Source organism: Plasmodium falciparum, assembly GCF_000002765.6.
Source record: "Plasmodium falciparum 3D7 genome assembly, chromosome: 4".
NCBI classification, from domain to species: Eukaryota; Apicomplexa; class Aconoidasida; order Haemosporida; family Plasmodiidae; genus Plasmodium; species Plasmodium falciparum.
In genome coordinates, this window is record NC_004318.2 from 370001 (window position 1) to 392500 (window position 22500).

The window sequence follows — 22500 nt, forward strand, 5'->3', positions numbered from 1 at the left end:
ATATATATATATATATTTTTTTTTTTTCCTTTTAATGTTGTTCTAAAGGTGTTTTTGTTAGCCTTATATGCACACCCCTTGATGTCATAAAGAACTACATACAGTATAATAATAACATAAGTTTTGACAAGAAATACATTGTAAAAAAAATAACAAAGAAAAAAAAGAACAAACTTATAAAATTCAACTCTTTTTATTATCAGACATTTAAAAATATATATAATAATTATGGGATTAAGGCTATATATAGAGGTAATTTATAATAGTGCATATAAATTATTCAAAAAAAAAAAAAAAAAAAAAAAATATATATATATATTTAAATATGATGATATTTATGTGTGTATATTTGTTTAAATTCATTTTGATTTATTTTATTTTGTTAGGCCTTGTTTCAACGACAAATCTATACGTTATAAATAATACCTTATTTTTTTACGTATATGAAGAACTAAAAGATAAAGGTATTCCATATTATTTGAGTGCAACTATTTCTCGGTTTATATCCATAATAGTTACGTCTCCTTTGGAATTATATAAAACAAATATTCAAGCGAATGTTTGTAATAGCTATAAAGTAAGTATTTTTGATATATTTAAAGATAAACAAAATCGAAAAGTAAAAATTAATTTATATAAAGGAATAACATCGACTCTTGTTAGGGATATACCTTTCTCTGCTATATATTGGTCGCTGAATGAATATTTTGTTAGTTATATAAAAAAGCAAGATGCTGAATATGAAAAAAGGAAAAATTTTGTTAAAAAATTTGTATATCCATTTATATGTGGTTGTTTGAGTAGTACTATTACTACTTTTATTACACATCCTTTGGATATTATTAAGACAAATTTACAAGCAAGATGTATTGATATTATTCATAAAAGTGATTTTGATTATAAAAAAATTAAAAATTATGATATGTATACAAAGAATAAAACTTATAATTTCTATAATATTTGTCAGAATAATTTATATAATAATAAATATATATGTGATGTTAAAGTTAATAATTTTGCACATAATAACCATAGATCTATATATTATAAATATGGATCTAGTAAATATGGTTGTAATACATATAACTATAAATATTATAATTACTTTAAATTAAGTAATCATAATAATTATAATATATTTTCTATATCCAAACTTATTTTTAAAAGACATGGAATTAAAGGATTCTACATTGGTATCTTTCCCAGGTTAGTAAAAATAGTACCAACATGTGCAATCCTCTTCTCAACATATCATTATTTTAATTATTAATTTTTTTTTTTTTTTTTTTTTTATATATAGTATATATTTTAATAATATATATATGTTATAATATATATGTATTACTGAATTGTCTTTTTTTTTTTTTTTTTTATTTTTACATAAAATTATATTTTAATTTGATATATACATGTATAAATAATTTATTATTATTATTATTATTATTATTATTATTTTTTTTCTTTTTTTTTTTTTTTTTTTTTTTGTTTGAATTTTTTCTTTTTTTTAATTCCTTAAAATTAATATATATATATATATATATTTATATATATATATATATATTTATATATTTATATATATGTATGTATATGCGAATTTATTAGCTGCATATAAAAATGAGCAACAAAAATAATTTATTTTAAATAAAAGAATAATGTTTCATAAAAATGCTTTTAAAGGATTTCCATAAAAAAGTATGTGTTAATAAAACGTTTCATTTTAAATAATATAAAAGCTGTCGAATGTATTATATTAATCTTGCCTTAAAATATATATATATTATATATATATATATATATAGGGTCTACTTTCCCCTTTTATAATAATATATAATTCCAATCAACCGTTTAAGCAACATTTATTTTTTGGCACATGTATATTATATATATATATTATAAATATATGAGAACAATACAATAATTTCTTATTTCAAGGCTTAACTCATAACATAGTGGTGTATTTTTATTTTTTTACATTTTAAATATTAAATATTTAGATTAAAAGCCAAAAAAAAAAGAACTCTTTTAAAAATATAATAAAAATTATAACTTTTTGTAAACACATTCAAATGATTCTTTGTAACGTTTTTCATTAAAATATGTTATTTTATATTCATTTATATTATTGTATGTATATATTTTTTTTCTTGTATATTGCATGCATGTTAGCACATACGGACAGAATTTTTATATTGTCGAGAAAAGTAGTTGTTTTTTTTATGTGTTCTTTTTTTTTTTTAAATAATATGTAATAAAATTAAAAAAATAAATTATATACATATACACATCATATACTGTTTAAAATAAAGCAGTTTGAATGTTATTTATAAAAAAGAAAATTTTTTTTTTTTTTTTTTGTCTTTTCATTTTTATTAAAAAGAAGAAGAAAAAAGAAGAAAAATTTTAAACAAGTTATATATATTATGATAATAATTAAACATTATAATACTTTATATAATTGTCATAATATTATTTATAAAAAACTCATGTGTTATTTCATTTTATTCTTTACACATATATATATATATATATATATATATATTTTTTTTTTTTAATGATTTTCTTTTTATACATTAACTGAGAAAATTAAACAAACGTTGATATATTTTATTAGACATTTAATTAAACATTTGAAAATATAGGAATTATACATTTTTCATTATTATTGTATTTCATTACTTTGATCTTTAAATTTATTGTACATAAATGTATATGTTACATTCTTATATACTCCTGATTTTGTTTTTTTTTGTTTTATAAAGTGAATACAGTGTAAAAAATTATGTATATTTATATACATGAAAACATTTTAAAGATTAAGCCTCTAACATTGACATATACATATATACATATATATATATAATAAAACTTATTTTTAATAATTTATATTCCTTTTTTTTTTTTTTTTTTTTTTTCCTTAAACAAGACTAATCATTAATATTTTATTATCCCAATAATATTTGTTGATTTATTTATTTGCTTGTTTGTTTATTTATTTGTTTGTTTGTTTATTTATTTATTTGTTTGTTTATAAAATCAGCATGGCTATTCCATCCCTTTTAAGTTGTAAAAGCAATAACAGTTCTAATGACGACAAGATAGAGGAATGCACAAATAATGTGTACGAATTAAAGAATGAATATATATTTGTTTATCGATGTAATATATGTTTATTATTATTTACATGTGTGTATACTTTTGCAGAACATATTATTTCGGAAAACCATAGAGTTAAGCAATTAGATGCTTTAAAAAAAGATAAATATTTCAACTGTTTGAGGTGTAAATATATTTGTTTGAGTGTTGTTAAAATGATTAAACATATTGAATTATATAATCATGGACATAATATTTTGAAGAAAATAAAAAAAAAAATTCTGTACACTGGAAAGGCTAGTTGTGCATGTAAAATGAAATGTTATTTTTTTTATTCTCAAAATAAAAATTTAACAAACATAGAGAAGTGTACGTTATATAATGATAATAATATAGAGGGATATGGACTAAATGTTGAAGACAGATATGTTATCCATGATATAAATGTAGAACATAGAGTGAATAATATGAACAATGAAAAGAAAGAAACAAAAAAGAAATACAATAATAAAATGTATAATGATGATGATGAAAATGATGATAATGATGATAATGATGATAATGATGATAATGATGATTATGATAATGCTTTTTTGACTTATCAAACCAATAATGATTATGCTAACAATGTTAATAATAATAATAATAATAATAATGGTAATAATAATAATTATTATAATAATAGTAATTGTAAAATACAAGAATTTATTATGCCACTAGATAATAATGATAGCACATTACAAAATAAATATTTATCTTTAAATAATATACAAAATAAAGAATGCATTAAAAAATATTCCTTACCAATAATCATGGGGGGAAGTCATGTAGCTACCAACAGTTATATGAATTTCCAACATCATAAGAATGATCATCAAGAATATAATTCATATCCACATAATATAGATAAAGAACAAATGGATATAAATTATTCATATCATAGTGTAGAAAAAATAAATAATATTCATACCAACGTTCTACTGAAACTTGAAGAAACAACTAAAAATGAAACACACAAAGAATATATGAACAATATTCTTTATGATCAGAATAAAAATGAAAAAAGAAATTTATTAATACATATGTATGAAAATAATTACAATTTCGATGATAATATAATATCAAATAATAATAAATCATACATAGAAAAAGATTTTTTATCTAATGATGAAAAAAGAATTAACTCTATACAATATGGAATAGATCATTTTGATTTTAATATGAATAAAAGAAATACATATCCTACAGATGTAGCTAGCCATTCATTAATAAAAAATTTAATTCCGAATATTAACAATTCATATTCATCTAATATAAATAACAAAATGAATGAGGTTCAAATGGATCATAATATAAATAATCTTCATAATAATAAGAATAAATATACAAGCTGTAATTTTGTACTACCTGGGGAAACAAACGATGAAAAAAATAAAGAAGAACAAAACAGATCATACAATTTAAACAAGAGGGATTATATATTTCATAATTTAATACATGAAGAGAATACTATAAATAATACAAATAATACAAATAATATAAATAATATAAATAATATAAATAATATAAATAATATAAATAATATAAATAATACAAATAATACAAATAATACAAATAATACAAATAATATAAATAATACAAATAATATAAATAATATAAATTATATAAATAATACAAATCATCAATTTCAAAATAACAAACGTGAAGACAATTCCCTGTGCCTTTATAATGATGATATTGAAAAAAATTCGTTTTATCAAAATAGACATATATATTTTGATGCAATTTTTAATTCATATTTTCTTAAAGATATTCTACAGAATGGGAAAGATAAAGGCGATAATTATATTGATGTTGAAAATTATGAAATGAAAAATGAGGACGAAGAAATAAAACAATTTATACCGGTAAATTTAAATCCATGTTTTTATCCGAATGAGCCTAATATATTATTGAAATTACCACACGAAGAGAAAAAAATTGCTGAAGAGATGGTTGGTTATGTGAACAAAAATGTTGATAATGTAAATGATGAAAATGATGAAAATGATGAAAATGATGAAAATGATGAAAATGATGAAAATGATGAAAATGATGTAAATGATGAAAATGATGAAAATAATAATGATGGTAATTATAATAATAATATAATTTTAAATGAACAACCATGTTATAATAATATAGAACGAGAAATACTCATGAACATGAATAAATCGTTTTTCAAAGGTTTAAATAAAAATACAAAAGAAGACATACAAAATTTACATGGAAAAAAATGTTCTGACAATATGTGTGAAGAAACAAATAAAGAAGAGGATATAGTAGAAAATATGTATATGAAAAATATATATAATAATATATTAAATAGTAACAATGACGAGAATAATATTCAAGATAAATCTAATAATACGAGTATATGTGATATAAATAAAAATGAATCTTTGTCATCTTTACATAATATAAAAAATGAGAGCGAAAATAATAAATACAATAAAATGAATGAAACTAATAATGATTATTACTTGAATAAAATAGGACACGACGTAAATAATTTTTTAAATATATTATTTGATAAAAAAAATGAAATGATGAATAATAAAAACAGTGTGGTAAATAGTATGTATACGTCAGACAATAAATTGGATATAACACATAATAATATAAACAACAACAATAATAATAATAATAATAATAAAAACAACAACAACAATAATAATAATGATAAAAACAACAATAATAACAACAACAATAATAATAATAATAATAATAATAATAATAGTAATCTTTTTTGTAATTATGATATTCAGTATGCATCCATTTATGATAACTCGCATTTATCCAATGAAAAAAATAACTTATCTTATGATTTAAATCTATCTTCTTTACCAAGCAGTAACATGAATAAAAATTTAATATATTATGGAAAAAATAGTAACCTTCTTAATAATAATACAAACCATACAAATATACAAGAAGATATAAATCATAACGATGTAGAAGGAAAAAAAGAAAAACATTCATTCAATTTATTACCACATAACATTTGTCATATTGATAAAAAGGTAGATGAAAATAATGGACATATAATATCACATGAACAAAGTTATAATATGATTTCTCAAAAAAATGTTTATAACAATTTATATCATGTGAATACAAATAATGAGAAACAAAAAAAAGTAATAATAAATGATCAAGGTGATAATACAAATATTTATACCTCTAATGAATATACAGAGGCAAATAAAAAGAGAATATTATTCGTTAAAGAAATAAATGAAATAAAAAAAATAATCCAAAAAGAAACTATGAACAGCAATGCAAATAATATATATTTCAACAATAATAATAATATTAATAATATTAATAATAATAATATTAATAATAATAATGTTTATAATAGTCATGTTGAAAATATTATAAATATGAAACCATTAATATATTATGGTAAGGAAAAAATCTTACATAAAGGAAAATTTAAAAAATATTATACTACTCCTCCTATTCCTGATAATAATAATTTATATGAAATTAGGATGGTACAAAAAAGTAATACAGATACTTATGCAGATAATATAAAATAATGCTTATAATGTTAAGGTTCATATAAATCTTCAAGGTTTTTATTAATTTTATGTATAGGGAAAAACAATCAAAAAAATTAAAAAAATCAAAAAAATCAAAAATAATACATAAAAAATAATTCGCTTATTTTATCTGGAAAAATTAAATCTTTAAAACTTTAAAAACATACGTGCGTACAATATATTTAAACATATTGACACAAAACAAAAATATAATGACAAACATATTATATATATATATATATATATATGTTCTTTTTTTGTATTCATTTTTTTTTTATCATAGTTTCATTCTTACATTAAAGTACAATTATAATCACACGTGTGTATTATATACACCTTTTATATTTTACAAGAATCATAAAAGAAAAAAAAAAATTAAATCGTTACGTTATATTATAGTTAATTAAAAAAAAAATAATTAAACAAATGAATGAATGAATGAATGAATGAATAAATAAATAAAAATACATATATATATAAATATATACATATATATATATTTATATAACATTTAATTTGAATAATGATAAATATACTTAAAAAAATTAGGTAAAATGGAAATGAAATAGGGTCTCTTAATTTTCATAAATGTCTATAATATTTTTTTATAAAATAAGAAATATATATTAAATATGAATATATATATTTTTCTTTTTTCTAATGCATATTATGGATTACAAAAGAGTGTTTTCATATTAATTATTCCAATGAATTAAAAAGACAAAAAAAATATATATATATGTATAAATACATATATATATATATATATATATATATATATATATATTAGGGAAAATAAATTAACATGGTTGTGTTTCCATTTCTGATTGGATCATATGGTCCCTAATATAATTACTTAAAATGAACAGCTGTCGTTAAGAAAAAAAAAAAAAATATATATATATATATATATTTCTTTTTATATTTAAAAAAATAAAATATGAACATGTTCATATATTTTTATACCTCTTTAGTTTTGGAACTCTGATACATGTGATGCATATTAGCAACTTCATCCAGGAATTTATTTATTATTTTTTTAAATTCGTCTTTGTAATATATACCTTCTAAAAAAACAAAATAAATATAAATATATACATCGAACATGTGTATATATATATATATATGTAAATACATTTTGTCTAGTTTGTTTCCCCTATAATACCTTTTTTTAAAACTGAATAAATAAAATTTAAAAGACATTGACAAAACATTAAATCATAAGGTGGGGCACAATATGTTAGGGTTTTCATTATGAATAATCTTATGAGTGATTTATCCAAAACATATATCTATAAAAAAAAAAAAAAAAAAATATATATATATATATATATATATATATATATTATAAAATGATATAATGATATAATAATATAATGATATAATAATATAATGATATAATAATATAATGATATAATGATTTGAAACATTTATTACGTAGATAAAAATAATTACACATTTTTTCTCTTGATCATTTGAAGTATAATACAAATAATGAGAAATGTCTTACCATTGTTTTAATAATATTTACTACATAACAAAACATATTTTCATATCTTATCATATATACAATAAATAAAACTATATTCCCCCTTAATTCTACATATTCCTCTAAGGCCTTTTCCTTTTCAATGATAAATATATATAACTCCCTAAAATGTAAATATATATATATATATATATATATAACTTTTACATTAAATAATAGAAATAAATAAAAAATCCTTTGAACTTTTTTTTTTTTTTTTTTTTTTTTTTTTACTTTAAAAAGTGTAGGGTTAAATATCTCTTTTGAGGATATTTATCGACAATATATTTTAAAAGAATAAATTTAGGATATATTAAATTAATTTTTGAGTTATTAATATATTCATATATATTATTATAAATATATTTATAAATAATAGATGCTGCTAAATTACTATTTATTTTTCTTATTAACATTTTATCTTTTTGTACATCTGAATAATTTCCATGTATTATTTCATATATATGGAAAATTTCATTTTGTGTATATTTAATAAAATGATTATATGACATTCTAAATTTATGGAATAATTTATAAAAATAATATTTTTTTTTTTTATTTATTTTATTAGTTTTTAATTTTTTTTTACTTTTAATATTAAGAAATACACTACTTTTTATTTCATGACAAGATTTAGCTTCTGTTTTAATTTCAAAAAGATCATCAATATTATTAGGATATTCTTCCTTTTTATTTCGATCTATAATATTTTTAATTGAACAAATCGTTTTTGAATTCTTTTTCTTATTATCATCCCACTCTTTCATGTTCTTTTCCTCATGTTCATTTATTTGATTTTGTATTAATAAATTCTTGTCACTCATGTTATTTAAATTTGTCTTTTCTTCATCTCCTGTATTATCTTTTAAACCGATTATATTATCCTTTCCATTTGTTATTAAGGCATTATTAAATTCATCAAGACAATTATTTTCTATCTTTTTTTCAGGGTTCATTTTTTTTATTGTATAATTATCATCATTATTATTTTTGACGTTTAATATACTGTCTGTTTTTTTTTCTTCTTCATTATCTGTATCGTTAGAAAAACTACTTTCATTTGATTTTTCATATGACTGATGGTCATTATTTGTATTGTTATAATATATATTATCAACATATTCATCATCCTCAAGAATTTTATTATTATTATTATTATTGTTATAATTTTTATTTTTATTTTTCTTCTTCTTCTTTTTCTTATTCTTCTTCTTGTCTTTCGTACCAACCATCATCCTATCATCATAAATATCAAAAAATGACGTACAATATTTTTTAAAAGAATTCTTTTTCTTTTTCTTTTCAAAAAAGGAAGAGTAATATTGGTTGTACACATATTCATATGGTGAATATGTAGTTAAAAATATGAGAACCTTTCCATAGACTTTATACATATTATTAGAAAATAAATTATTATTGTTTACAAATATATTTATTAAATTATTAATAAATATAATATCTCTCATATGTATAAGTGGAATCTTTTCAGCATAAATATTTATTCTCAGAAATTCTTTATCATAATTATAATTCTCTCTTCCATATTGTGATGCTGAAGGTAATAAAAATTCGCTCACACCACTTTTTATTTTATTTTCACTGAAATTAAAACTTTCAGAATTTATGAATGATTTATCTGTATGTGATTTATCTATATTTAATTTATCTATATTTAATTTATCCATATTTAATTTATCCATATTTAATTTATCCATATTTAATTTATCCATATTTAATTTATCCATATTTAATTTATCCATATTTAATTTATCCATATTTAATTTATCTATAACCTTTTCTTCTGTACATTCATACATATCACTTGTTAAATCACCTTCCAAATAATTCTGCTCACTATTCGCTAAATCCATTTTGTCATTATTTTGTTTATCATTTATTTTGGCATCCATTTTATCAGTATAAGTTGATATATTTTTTTCTTTAGGTAAATTATGTTCATTTATTTTATTTATTGAACATCTTCTTGTATACTCCTCCAAGGTACTTCTGTTTTCATCAGAAAAATTGGATGGATAATTCAAGAAGCTGCTCTCGTTATACGAAAATATATCATTAGAATGATTATCACCATGGATATCACCACAATTATTGTCTTCTGGTAATTTATCATAACCACCGTTTTTATAATAAATACTATTATTTGTTTGCACATGCTCATCCCTATTCATTAATCTTTCGTTTCTATTCATATCATCAAACATATATGTGGAATCAAAGAGTAACAACTTTTGACCATTGAATACCTTTAGTACCCTCAATATAGAATTATATAGATTAATAATATCCGTGTTATTAATATGCATACATCCTTTATTTCTTATCATATAGATATTTTTAAAAATATTATATAAACAATGATAATTATGCAGATTATTAATTTTAAATATTAAATAGGATATACTTATTTCATTTTCTATAACATTTGAAAAATAGTTATTACATATATTATATATATTAATATCTTTATATAATATATACAAACATAAATATTGAGACAATCTTCTCATACTATTATCATTATTATTCCTATAAATATATTCTAATATAAGCTGTGCATATATATAGGAATTCTCACTTACACAAATATTTTTACAAATATTTAAAATATCTTCTTCTTCTTCTGGTTCTTTTAATAATAAAAATTTTTGTATCTCTTCACTTATTCTTAAAGTAAAGATATTAAAATTACTGGTATATGTTGTAATATTATTAGTATTTTCTTTTTCATTATCATCAAAATAAAATTTATTCATAAAATCTTCATATAAACATGATAAAAAGGGGTCTAAATACCGTTCTTCATATAGTTTCAATATTTCTTTTACTACATATTGATTTCTTAAGATTTTCCAATAAAATGAAGGTGGCTTCCACGAATACATATCTCTATTTTCATCCATGTATTTTAATAATTTATTTGTTTTATATTTAGTTGACAGAAAATCACATAGCGCCTTATATAAATAATGGTAATGTTCATTGTTATTATTATATTTATTTGTTTTTTGTTTTTGTTTTTGTTTTTGTTTTTGTTTTTGTTTTTGTTTTTGTTTTTGTTTTTGTTTTTTTTTTTTTTTTTTTTTTTTTTTTCCATTCTTCTTATATTTTTTATATTCCTTTTTCATCATACTTTCTAATTCTTCAAGTTTGTTTGTTTTTTTTTTCTTTTTTTTTAAATTCTTTCTTTTTATTCTATTTCCATTTTCATCATAATTCCTATCTACATCATTATCAAGTACATTTTCTCGCTTTCCCCATGACACTTTTTTTTTCTTATAAATATTTTTATTTCCCTCTTCAGATACGTTTGAAAGTTTTCTTTTATTCTTATTTAAAGGAGTGTATTCACTAAATTCACCTTGGGGATATTCTTGTGTATTCATGTATATTTTTTCGTTTGTATGATCATAATTATTCATTTGATCATTGTAATAATTGTTGTTATTATAATAATTTCTGTCCTGATACCAATTTTTTTCTCTGACGGTAAGTTCATCAAACGTTTTGTATTTACCATGTTGTTCATCGTGTTGGTTATCTTCTTGTTCATCTTCATGATTATCTTCCTTTTTATCTTCTTCATCATCATTTTTAGATTCGTCGAATATCCACTTGTAACTATCATTATCATAATCATTCAAATATATAATTTTTTCATTTTCTTTTTTATCTACTACATGTTTATCACAATGTATAAAATTGTCGTAATAACAAAATAGATAGTTGGTATATTTACTTTTTTGTATATTTATTTGTTTTTCCTTTTTCTTTTTTTTCTCATATACATACAGAGACACATTATTATTATTATTATTATTATTATTGTTATTAATTTTTTTTTTTTTGGACATATATTTATTTAAATTTTGTTCCTTGGCTTCTTTGAGTTTTTCTAATTCTTTTATAACATATGTCAACTCCTTTTTACAAAAAATATCGTAATAATCCTTTTCTTGTTGTTTTTTTTCTTCTTCTTCATTTATTAGAAGAGTATGATCGTTTTTTTCATTTTCTTTCTTTTTCATTTTAGTTATGTCTTCTTGATATTTTATGTAGGAATCTAATACATTAAGATATTCCAGCAAAATTAAACATAACCAAGAATATCCTACATAATTATCTATTATTTTATTTAAGAGTAATCTATTTATGTTTTTAATTATAATTAAATCTTTATGACTAAAAATTTTTTTTTTTTTTTTGATTTCTTTTTCATGTTCCATAAAATTTTTCATGTTGTTATTTTCATCTTGTAATATGGTGGTAACCCCTTCATCTTTTGAGAATCTATTATAAATATTATGATTTGTAGATATTTTCTTCACACTCGAATATACATAAGTTTCATTTATATTATCATCTTTGTCTTTACTAGTACTTGGGTATTTTTCATCATCTATATTCTCTTCTTTCCTGTCCTTATATTGCACAGATTCTCTTTTAGATCTTTTATTACAAAATTTTTTTAGCTTATCATAATTTTCTAAACAATCAAATTTGTTATTCTTAACACAATAAAACAGAAAAGAACAAACGCGCTTTAATATAAGAAAAATGTCGTCATCTAATATAGAATCTGTTTCTTTAATAAACTCCACGCCCTCTGAAAGGTAAATATAAAACATGAATTATATAAATTATAATTGTGTAGGTATAAAAATAAATAAATATATAAACATATATATAATATATATATATATATATATATATATATATATATGTATGTATATATATAATTTTTTCTTTTTTTTTTTTTATATATATAATTTTTTCTCTCCATTTTCGTAATGATCTTACCTTGAAATTCATCAAATGAACAGTTGCAAAGTCCTATAGAATTCTTCTTCTTTCTTTTCATTATTGCATTGTTTTTATAAAAAAAAAAAAAAAATTAACAAATGAATAATATTTATAAATATAAATATATATAATATATTTTATGTTATATGTTATACATTATATAAATATATATATATATTATAATAATGATGGAAAACATGAAGTTTTTAAAAATTTTAAGCTATATTATATAATATATATAGCACAGTTTTTCTTGTCTTATTTAAGTGTAATATATATATGTGTTAAATATTTTCTATATATATATATATATATATATATATATATATATATTAAGCACAACAAAAAAAAAACAAGAAAAATAAAAAAATAAAAAAATAAAAAGATTTATATATTATAAAAATTGATATATATATAATATATATATATATTTATTTATTTATTTATTTGTTTGTTTGTTTTATAAATATCTGTTCATAAATAATTATTTCAATATTTATTATAGGATTCAAAAACATGAAGATATTTATACAATTTAAATATTACACATGTGTAAATATATGTATCAAATAATATAATACTATATTATATACATATATATATATATATATATATAATTCTTTTTTTAAAAACAAAGATTTATTATTAATTTGATGTGAAGAAAAATAAGATATGTAACACAATAAATTATTTTATTATTTATAATAAATAAATAAATAAATATATATATAAACATATTATATAATACCTTTAGATATATTAATATGTCGTATATCCATATATATAATATAGTGTATATAATAAATACTCAAGGGAGGAATATTCATATTATATATATATACGAATATGTATATATGTATATATAATATGTATATATATATATGTATTATATTTATATATATTATTACACATAGTACGTTTATTTATTTTTTTTTTTATTTTTTTTTTTATTTTATTTTTTTTTATTTTTTCATGCGTGCACTTGATAACAATGTACAATAAATTAAAATAAAACAATATGCACAGTGTAAAATATAAAAGAAAATTTAATTAAATGGAAAATAATTGTATTTTTGTAAAAATTATATTTTAAAAAAAAAAAAAAAAAAATATATATATATATATATATTATATTCAATATATATAATAAAATTGTCTTTTTATCTAACATAAAATTTTTTTTTTTTTTTTTTTTTTTTTTTTTGTAAAAAAAAATGTAAACATGAGAAATATTTAGAACAAGGAGAAATTTTCTTTTTCATTTCTAATTTCGTGTGTGAGAACAGTTTGAAATATATTATAATTTTTTTTTCAAATTTAAAAATAAAATAAATAATATATAAAAAAAAAAAAAAAAATTATAATATATATATATATATATATATATTTATTTATTTATTTTATTATTTCAGTTTATTTTTTTAAAGGAGACTTTTTTTAAATAAACAAAAAAAAAAAAAAAAAAAAAAAAATATGATATATTTTATCTTATAAATATATAACATGTTTACATTTAAATAATATGTGCACAGCTATATTTTCTTTGTCCAATTTTTTTTTTTTTATTTATTTAAAGTGAATAACTATTTTTATTATATTGCCATAATATTTTATATTCATATATATACATTGTATCTATATTAATATATATATATATTATATATATATATATTTTGTTCACCCCATAAAGTGATTGTCATTTTTGAATTTTGTCTACTTTTAAAATATTGAATAAATGTGTATATATATATATATATAGTAAATATATAAAATACATATATGTTATATTTAACACACATATAAGGTACATATTACATATATATATATATATATATATATATGTGCTCATTTAAATTTTAGAACCCACCCCCCTTTTTTTTTAAAAAACAGCAACATGTCATCCATACGACCAGAACTAAAATCAGTGGAATTTTACCCTCCAGATATAAATAGCAAAGGTAGTATTTTAAAAAACAAACCTATGGAATCTCTAAACAACATGAGAGATGTTGAAAGTATAAAAAAAATAAGTTACATAAGCACCGGCGGAAATAATAACCAACTATATGAAAATGGAATGTTTTTTAATGAAGGAAAAAGAGAATATATGCCTAATAATGAAAACATTTCTCCCATATATGAAAATAATAATATGGAAAATAATGTAAATATGAATGTAAACGTTAATGTTAATGGTAGTAGTGTGTTTAGGCCCGTTGACCGGGTACAAACCATACAAGAGAAAAAAAGTTCTTACGGAAATAATATGTTCGACTATAATTATTTGAGGGAATATAACTTGAATAATAATATGAACAACAACATGATCGAATATAACATGAACAATAACATGAACAATAACATGAACAACAACATGATCGAATATAACATGAACAATAACATGAACAATAATATGATCGAATATAACATGAACAACAACATGATCGAATATAACATGAACAATAACATGATGGAATATAATTTGAACAATAACATGATGGAATATAATTTGAACAATAACATGATAAATAATGATAGACATTTTTCTGAGATAACCACCGATAAAAATATCTATCCTGTAAATAGCGTGGTTAACGATGAAGGAAGTTATGGTTATGTAGATCCGTTGGAAAATTTGTTTAATACAAATAAATTTAAAATAAAAAAAATAAAAGACACTAGCAGCATTAGTAATGATTATAATAATAAAAAGAATTTAACTAACATTTTGCCTTTTGAAAAGATTGTAGAGCAGTGTGATATTAATAATGTTATATCAAATAAATTCGTTCAAGATTTATATAATCATCAAAATGTTTATGATGAAAATAATGTGGTTATGAAAGGCTTTAAAAAAGGAGAATATATGGATGGTATATCATCAGTTCCTTTTTTAAGTGATGGGAAAAGTATAGTATATAATAAAATGAAAGAAAATGATGAGCATCTTGAGGAGGATAATTATCATCTTCAAGATAAAGCTTATATGACTTCAAGGCATTCTAGTGTTAAGAGAAGTTCAGTGAAATCGAATAAATTTGACATAGATAATAAACAGAAGAGTGATGATAACCAAAATAATATGGTTGGTAAAGATATTGATAACCACCAAGGTAACGAACATTTCAACATGAATAATATTGAAAGTAAGAACAATATTGATGGTATTCGTAATATGAACCATTTCAAGAGTGTGATTCCTTCAGATATGACAACAAATAATATTCCCATGCAAGATATTAGAAATAGTTACTATGAAAATAAAAAGATAAATGATAATGTGAATAATGTGAATGATGATCATCAAAATGTAGTGGAAAATACTGAAGGAGATAAAGATAATAATTTATTTGAGGTATATGATTATAATAAAAATAAAAAAGTTGTATATTATTCTGTTAAAAATCATTATGATCCCTATAAAGAAATGTGTAAAAAAGAAAAAGAAAATTATTCAATATACGATAATAAAATATATGAAAATGATATATATGATTATTTATTACATCAATATGAACAAAATTATGAAAATATGTTTGATCAACGTAATTCTAATAATAGTAATTTAACAAATGATAGAAAGGATATTTTTTATAATCGTATGAATTTAATGTATGGAGACAATCATTTGGGAGATTATAACTACAAAAAGGATATGGTGAGAAATTCTTATAATAATAATAATAATAATAATATTGATGTTAATAGATATAATAGTAAGGATGGTACGAGATGTCGAGCAGGGACTCTTAATCAAAATGGTATTCATACAAATAAGGAAAATGAATATAATAATATACCAAGATATACAAATTACAAAAGAGAAACAGAATTATATGATAAAATTTTATACGATTATAAATTAAATCAACATAAATATCCATCTTATTTTCAAAAAAATATAAATGATAAAACTTGTGATCATGTACATGATAAAAATAGGAATAGCAACATATCAAATTTATATAAGAGGAACACAAAAATTTGTAATTTGTATAATGATGATTTATTAGATATATATAAATATACTACTGATATATATACACCTAAACCAAAGTTATTTGTATATTCTTTAAAAAATAATTTAAATACAAACCATGAAATTCATAAGAATGATACAAAAACAGGAAAACAAAACGATACAAATAACGTGTATGATAAAGAAAACTTAAATAATGATCTTTTAAATAATAAATATAATACTTTAAAAATTAATAAAGAATTTAAAAAGATATTTAAAAAATTAAAATATAAAAATACTGTAGTTATTAGTAATATAGGGAAAAAATGTGGCTCTTCTACCTTTTCAAATTATATTATTAATGATAATGAAATTAATAAATTTACAAATGAAATCAGTACAGAAGAAAATTGTATATATGCATATATTACAAGGAATCAAAATAAAATTAATTATCTTTATTTAGATTATGAAAAGATTACTTCCGAACAAGGTGCATATTCTAATGAAAAGCAAGGCTTACAAAATAATATAAATAAATTTATAACGCTTTCCTTCTATTTTTCGAATATAGTAATTTTACATATAAGTAAAGAAAATTGCTTAGATATGTTTTATGTCTTGGCTTCTTATTATGATATAATAAAAAACATTAGAGAAAATCTGAGAAAGAGAAGAAAGAAATATGAGCACCTGCAAAGTGGTAAGAATGAAGGTGATCAATTTGATTTGAAGAATATGAAAAATGTACTTTCTCCTAAGGACAATCACAAAAGTGAAGATAATCACAAGGGTATAAATAATCACAAGGGTATAAATAATCACAAGAGTATAAGTAATCATAAGAGTATAAGTAATCACAAGAGTATAAGTAATCACAAGAGTATAAGTAATCATAAGAGTATAAGTAATCACAAGGGTAAAAATAATCACAAGAGTAAAGATAATCACAAGAGTAAAAATAATCACAAAAGTAAAGATAATCACAAAAGTAAAGATAATCACGATAGTGATAAAAATGAGGAAGACATAGAAAATGATGAAGATACATTACATATAATTGATGGCGAAACAAATACAAATTTGTCATCAGATGTAAGCGAAGACGATTCCTCTAATACAGATAGCGAAGACGATTCCTCTAATACAGATAGCGAAGACTCTGGTAAAGACAATTTTGATGAGAATAATTTTTCTCTACCATATTTTATATTTGTCTTAAGAGATGTAAATAAGGAAGAGTTTTCCAAAATGAACTTACAAAATGATAGTTTGTTTAATGAGGAAGATTCAAATATGAATGGAAATGTTAATGGAAATATGAATGGAAATGTTAATGGAAATATGAATGGAAATGTCAATGGAAATGTTAATGGAAATATGAATGGAAATATGAATGGAAATATGAATGGAAATGTTAATGGAAATATGAATGGAAATATGAATGGAAATATGAATGGAAATATGAATGGAAATGTTAATGGAAATGTTAATGGAAATGTTAATGGAAATGTTAATGGAAATGTTAATGGAAATGTTAATGGAAATGTTAATGGAAATATTAATGAGAATATGAATAATCTTTTTAATGACTGTATGTATTATAATCAACATTCTAACAACGAACATGACAATAATGTTAATGGTAATAATAATATTAATAGTAACAATAATAATAATAATGGTAACAATTTTCATTATAGTTATGATAATTATTCATATGATTCCTTAGCTAGACAATATTTAGATTCACTAATAAACATGATAAATGACGATGTAACACAGAAAAAGGTTCAATGTATGTTAAAATTATTAACAAGAAAAAACATATTCATGTTACCATCATTATATACAAACGATAACGATTATATTATAAATGAAGAATATATGAAGGAATTAAGTAAAATAAAAAAAGAGTTATATATCCAAGGGAAAACAATAGATAATATGTATAAAAATAATGGTACGTATATATATAAATATATAAGTATGTTATTATATACAACTAATAATGATATTTTTTATACACCAAAACAATTACAAAAAAAAATAGAAAATTTTGAATGTAAAATGTTATATAATGTTCTTATAGATAATTTCTTACTTCATATAAGAAAAAAAATTGAAAAAAAATTACCCATGAAACCTAATATGTTTTTAACATTAATCAATGATTTAAAGATAGAGTTTATTTTAACTTTTGAAAAATTTGCTATTGGAAATATAAAAATTAAAAAAAAATATAAAAACCAATTATATTCTGATATGGATGTTATAATATTAAAAGCTTATAAAGAAAATATAGCATTCAGTTGTTTTAGTTTTTATAATATTATTGATCAAAGAATAAACACTTTACAAATTTATGAGAAGATTAATAATTTTAAGTATGAAAACTTTAGTCAGCTACAAATCGATCTAGATCTTATTAATGACGAGAAAGTAGATAATCTTATATATAATGAAATCTTAGGTATAAAAAAGGAAGAAATATTTACACACTTCATCAATGTTTATCATGATAATGAAAAAGAAACAACTGATCTGTTTTATAATACGGACTTAGCGGATAACAAGCAAAAAAAATCGTATGCTCTACCAAAAGAAAAAAAAAGCCTAACACATGCAAATAGTAGAACACATGAAAATAATGATAATAATAAATATAATAATAACAATAGTAATAATAATGATACATCTGATACATTAAGCGACACGGATAATAATAAAAAGTATGAATACCAAAAAAGTAAAAAAATCTCGTCGACATATTTAGGAATAGACAAAAACAATAATAATAATAATAACAATAATAATAATAATAATCTTAATAATTATGGTAATCCATTGTTATATGGAAACAGTATGAAAAAAAGCAAAACTAAATACGAAGGGAAATTTGTAAAATATGAAGATACCATAAATCAAGATAAAGATACTGATGATATTTCCTTTAAAGAGTTCGAACAAAGTAATGAGAAGAAAAGTTCGAAAATAAATACATATAATAATAATTCTTATAGAAGAAAAAGTACAAATGAAATGTATGTCAATGCTGATGATTCTTATTTTTATCAAACCAAAACAAAATTACCAAGTAAGAGTAATTATATTAATAATAATAATAATAATAATAATAATAATAATAATAATAATTATAATAATAATAATAATATCAACAGATCAATGAGCTCATCCAAAAAACAATACCATAAATTTAAATCTGATCTAGGTTTAATATATGCAAGGAAAAAAAAAGTACACAAATATAATCATGTACCCAAAAAATATTATAGTGTAGATTATTCTAACGAAAATAATGAATATATACATAAAAATTCGGTACTATATGAAAATGTGAATAGTTCAGAATTATTCCCAGAAGAAGGTGTAGATATATACACAGATGATGATAATATACAAGATGAATACGATCAAGAAGTAAATTACAACGCCCTACAACAAAATAATAAATATCTATCATCAAATAGTAGATTATATAGTAAAAATGATAAATTAGGAAATCATTCCAAATCGAATATCTCTAGAAACATAAGTAATTCTGATATGGAAATGGTAAATTTGAAAGAAAACGATGATGATGAAGAAGTAGAAGAAAATGATGAAGATGATGATGATGATAATAATAATAAAATTGCTTTTATTAAAAAAAAAGTCTCTAGTAATTTATCTAATATAAAAGATAAATTAACCTTTCATGAAAAAAATTATTCCGAAAGTAAAAAATCGAGTCAAACCATCTCAAGGAAGAAAACAAGGATGAGTTGTCTACCAAAAAAAAAAAGTTCAAAATGAAAGAATTTCAAGTATATGTATATATTAGTTAATATTTTATATACATTTTAAATTTTAATGTAACCCATGGGAGAGGGGGGTTATGTTTTTTTTTTTATAAGAAATATGATTTTATGTTTAAATGAATGTTTCATACTTATTTTGTTTTAAGATAGTAAAAAATAATATATTATATATATATATATATATATATATATATATGAAGTATGTTTTATTTTTTATTTTTTTATTTTTTTCTTATTTTATATCTATTATTTATTTTTCTTTTATATTGTTGTTTTATTTTATTTTTTGTTAGATTGTTTTGAATTTTTTTTTTAAACAAATATTTTATTAATACTTTAAAAAAAATATATATATATATATAATATTTAATATATATTATATATATGTAGTATAAAACAAAAAAATAAATCCAATTGTATAGGTTGATACTTATCATATAAATTTAAAATATGTTTAATTATATATATATATATATATATATTTATTTATTTATTTATATTTGATATAGTATTACTTTTTCTAGTTATGCAAATTTTACAAAGAACTGTGCATTTTACTCCACTCATCATAATCGAAAACATTTTTATAAGAGGTATTTACTTGTGTCATGGCTTTAATAAAATCATTAAATTGTATAGCTCTAAAGATTGAAGCATTTGGTATATTTTGTATTCCGTTATATTGTTCTACTGCATCATCATAGACATATTCATAACATTTAGAACAAAGATGATATATATCACTACCATTCCAGTTTTCTAATTTCACAGAGATAGCATCTAATTCTTCTTCGGTTAATTGAAATCCTGAATGTGTATGTTTGGATATAATATATCTTATTTGTTCTTTTCTTGCATTAAAATCTGGTAATGGTATATATACTCTTTTATTAAAACGTCTTAAAGCTGCATCATCTATCATATCTGGTCTATTCGTTGCTCCTATAATTACAATAATAATATCTTTTTTGGTATTGATTCCATCAATCATTTGTAATAATTGATTTTTAATTCTAATGGTTGTATCATCTTCATCTTTTTTCCTTGTTCCTAATAATGAATCTATTTCATCAAAAAATAAAATGGAAGGATTATCCACCTCTGCACATTTAAATAATGCTGTAACGATTTTTTCAGTTTCTCCAATATATTTACTAAATAAAGATGAAGTATTTACGTTATAAAATGAACATTTACAAGAAGAAGCTACCCATTTTGCTACCATGGTTTTTCCTGTACCTGGTGGTCCAAATAATAATATACCTTTTGCTGCTCTATTTAATCCAGTAAATAAATCTGGTCTTAATATAACATTTACAATTTTATCTTTTATTATTTTTTTAATATCATATAACCCTATAATATCTGATTCTTTTACTTGTTCATTAGAATCCATTTTCATACTTAGAGCATAACGTATTATATTTACTTCTATACCTTGTTCTATTAAGGACCAGTATTTTTCAGGTATTTCATCATATCCCACTCCGTTTGTATCATCATTATTTTTCTTATAATTTTTTTTCTTATCATATTTATTATCCCCAACGTGATTATTATGTTTCATACAATCACGATTTCTTTTTTTCTCATTAATGTAATTAAAAGCTTTAATTGCCTCTTCATTTTTCTCATTTTTTCTCTTCACTAAAATATCAAAAGCATTTGAAAAGGCATCTTTTTTTTTTG

The 22500-nt window shown here is 20.0% G+C and overlaps 5 protein-coding genes across 5 annotated transcripts in view; 3 read left to right on the top strand and 2 right to left on the bottom strand.

Annotated features, from left to right (window-relative positions):
- PF3D7_0407500 (mitochondrial carrier protein, putative) overlaps positions 1-1270 on the top strand; it is a gene marked incomplete at both ends in the record, with an annotated part of 1386 nt that extends 116 nt beyond the window's left edge. The window contains 2 exons of the mRNA XM_002808600.1: positions 49-252; positions 387-1270. Coding sequence (XP_002808646.1) covers positions 49-252; positions 387-1270 — 1088 coding nt within the window. The remainder of the gene's footprint in view (positions 1-48; positions 253-386) is intronic.
- Positions 1271-3038: 1768 nt separating this feature from the next.
- PF3D7_0407600 (conserved Plasmodium protein, unknown function) lies at positions 3039-6677 on the top strand (the record flags this gene model as incomplete). The annotated part of the gene is made up of 1 exon (XM_001351354.2): positions 3039-6677. One exon carries the CDS (start codon positions 3039-3041, stop codon positions 6675-6677), a length of 3639 nt encoding a protein of 1212 aa, XP_001351390.2.
- Positions 6678-7480: 803 nt separating this feature from the next.
- On the bottom strand, positions 7481-13087 carry PF3D7_0407700 (conserved Plasmodium protein, unknown function; the record flags this gene model as incomplete). The annotated part of the gene is made up of 6 exons (XM_001351355.1): positions 7481-7549; positions 7647-7747; positions 7846-7972; positions 8191-8332; positions 8443-12832; positions 13027-13087. The coding sequence occupies 6 exons, from the start codon at positions 13085-13087 to the stop codon at positions 7481-7483; spliced, it is 4890 nt and encodes a 1629-aa protein (XP_001351391.1).
- Positions 13088-14923: 1836 nt separating this feature from the next.
- Positions 14924-20806, top strand: PF3D7_0407800 (protein CINCH; the record flags this gene model as incomplete). The annotated part of the gene is made up of 1 exon (XM_001351356.1): positions 14924-20806. One exon carries the CDS (start codon positions 14924-14926, stop codon positions 20804-20806), a length of 5883 nt encoding a protein of 1960 aa, XP_001351392.1.
- A 540-nt stretch (positions 20807-21346) lies between these two features.
- PF3D7_0407900 (AAA family ATPase, putative) overlaps positions 21347-22500 on the bottom strand; it is a gene marked incomplete at both ends in the record, with an annotated part of 2004 nt that continues 850 nt past the window's right edge. The window contains one exon of the mRNA XM_001351357.1: positions 21347-22500. This exon is cut by the window's right edge and continues 850 nt beyond it. Coding sequence (XP_001351393.1) covers positions 21347-22500 — 1154 coding nt within the window.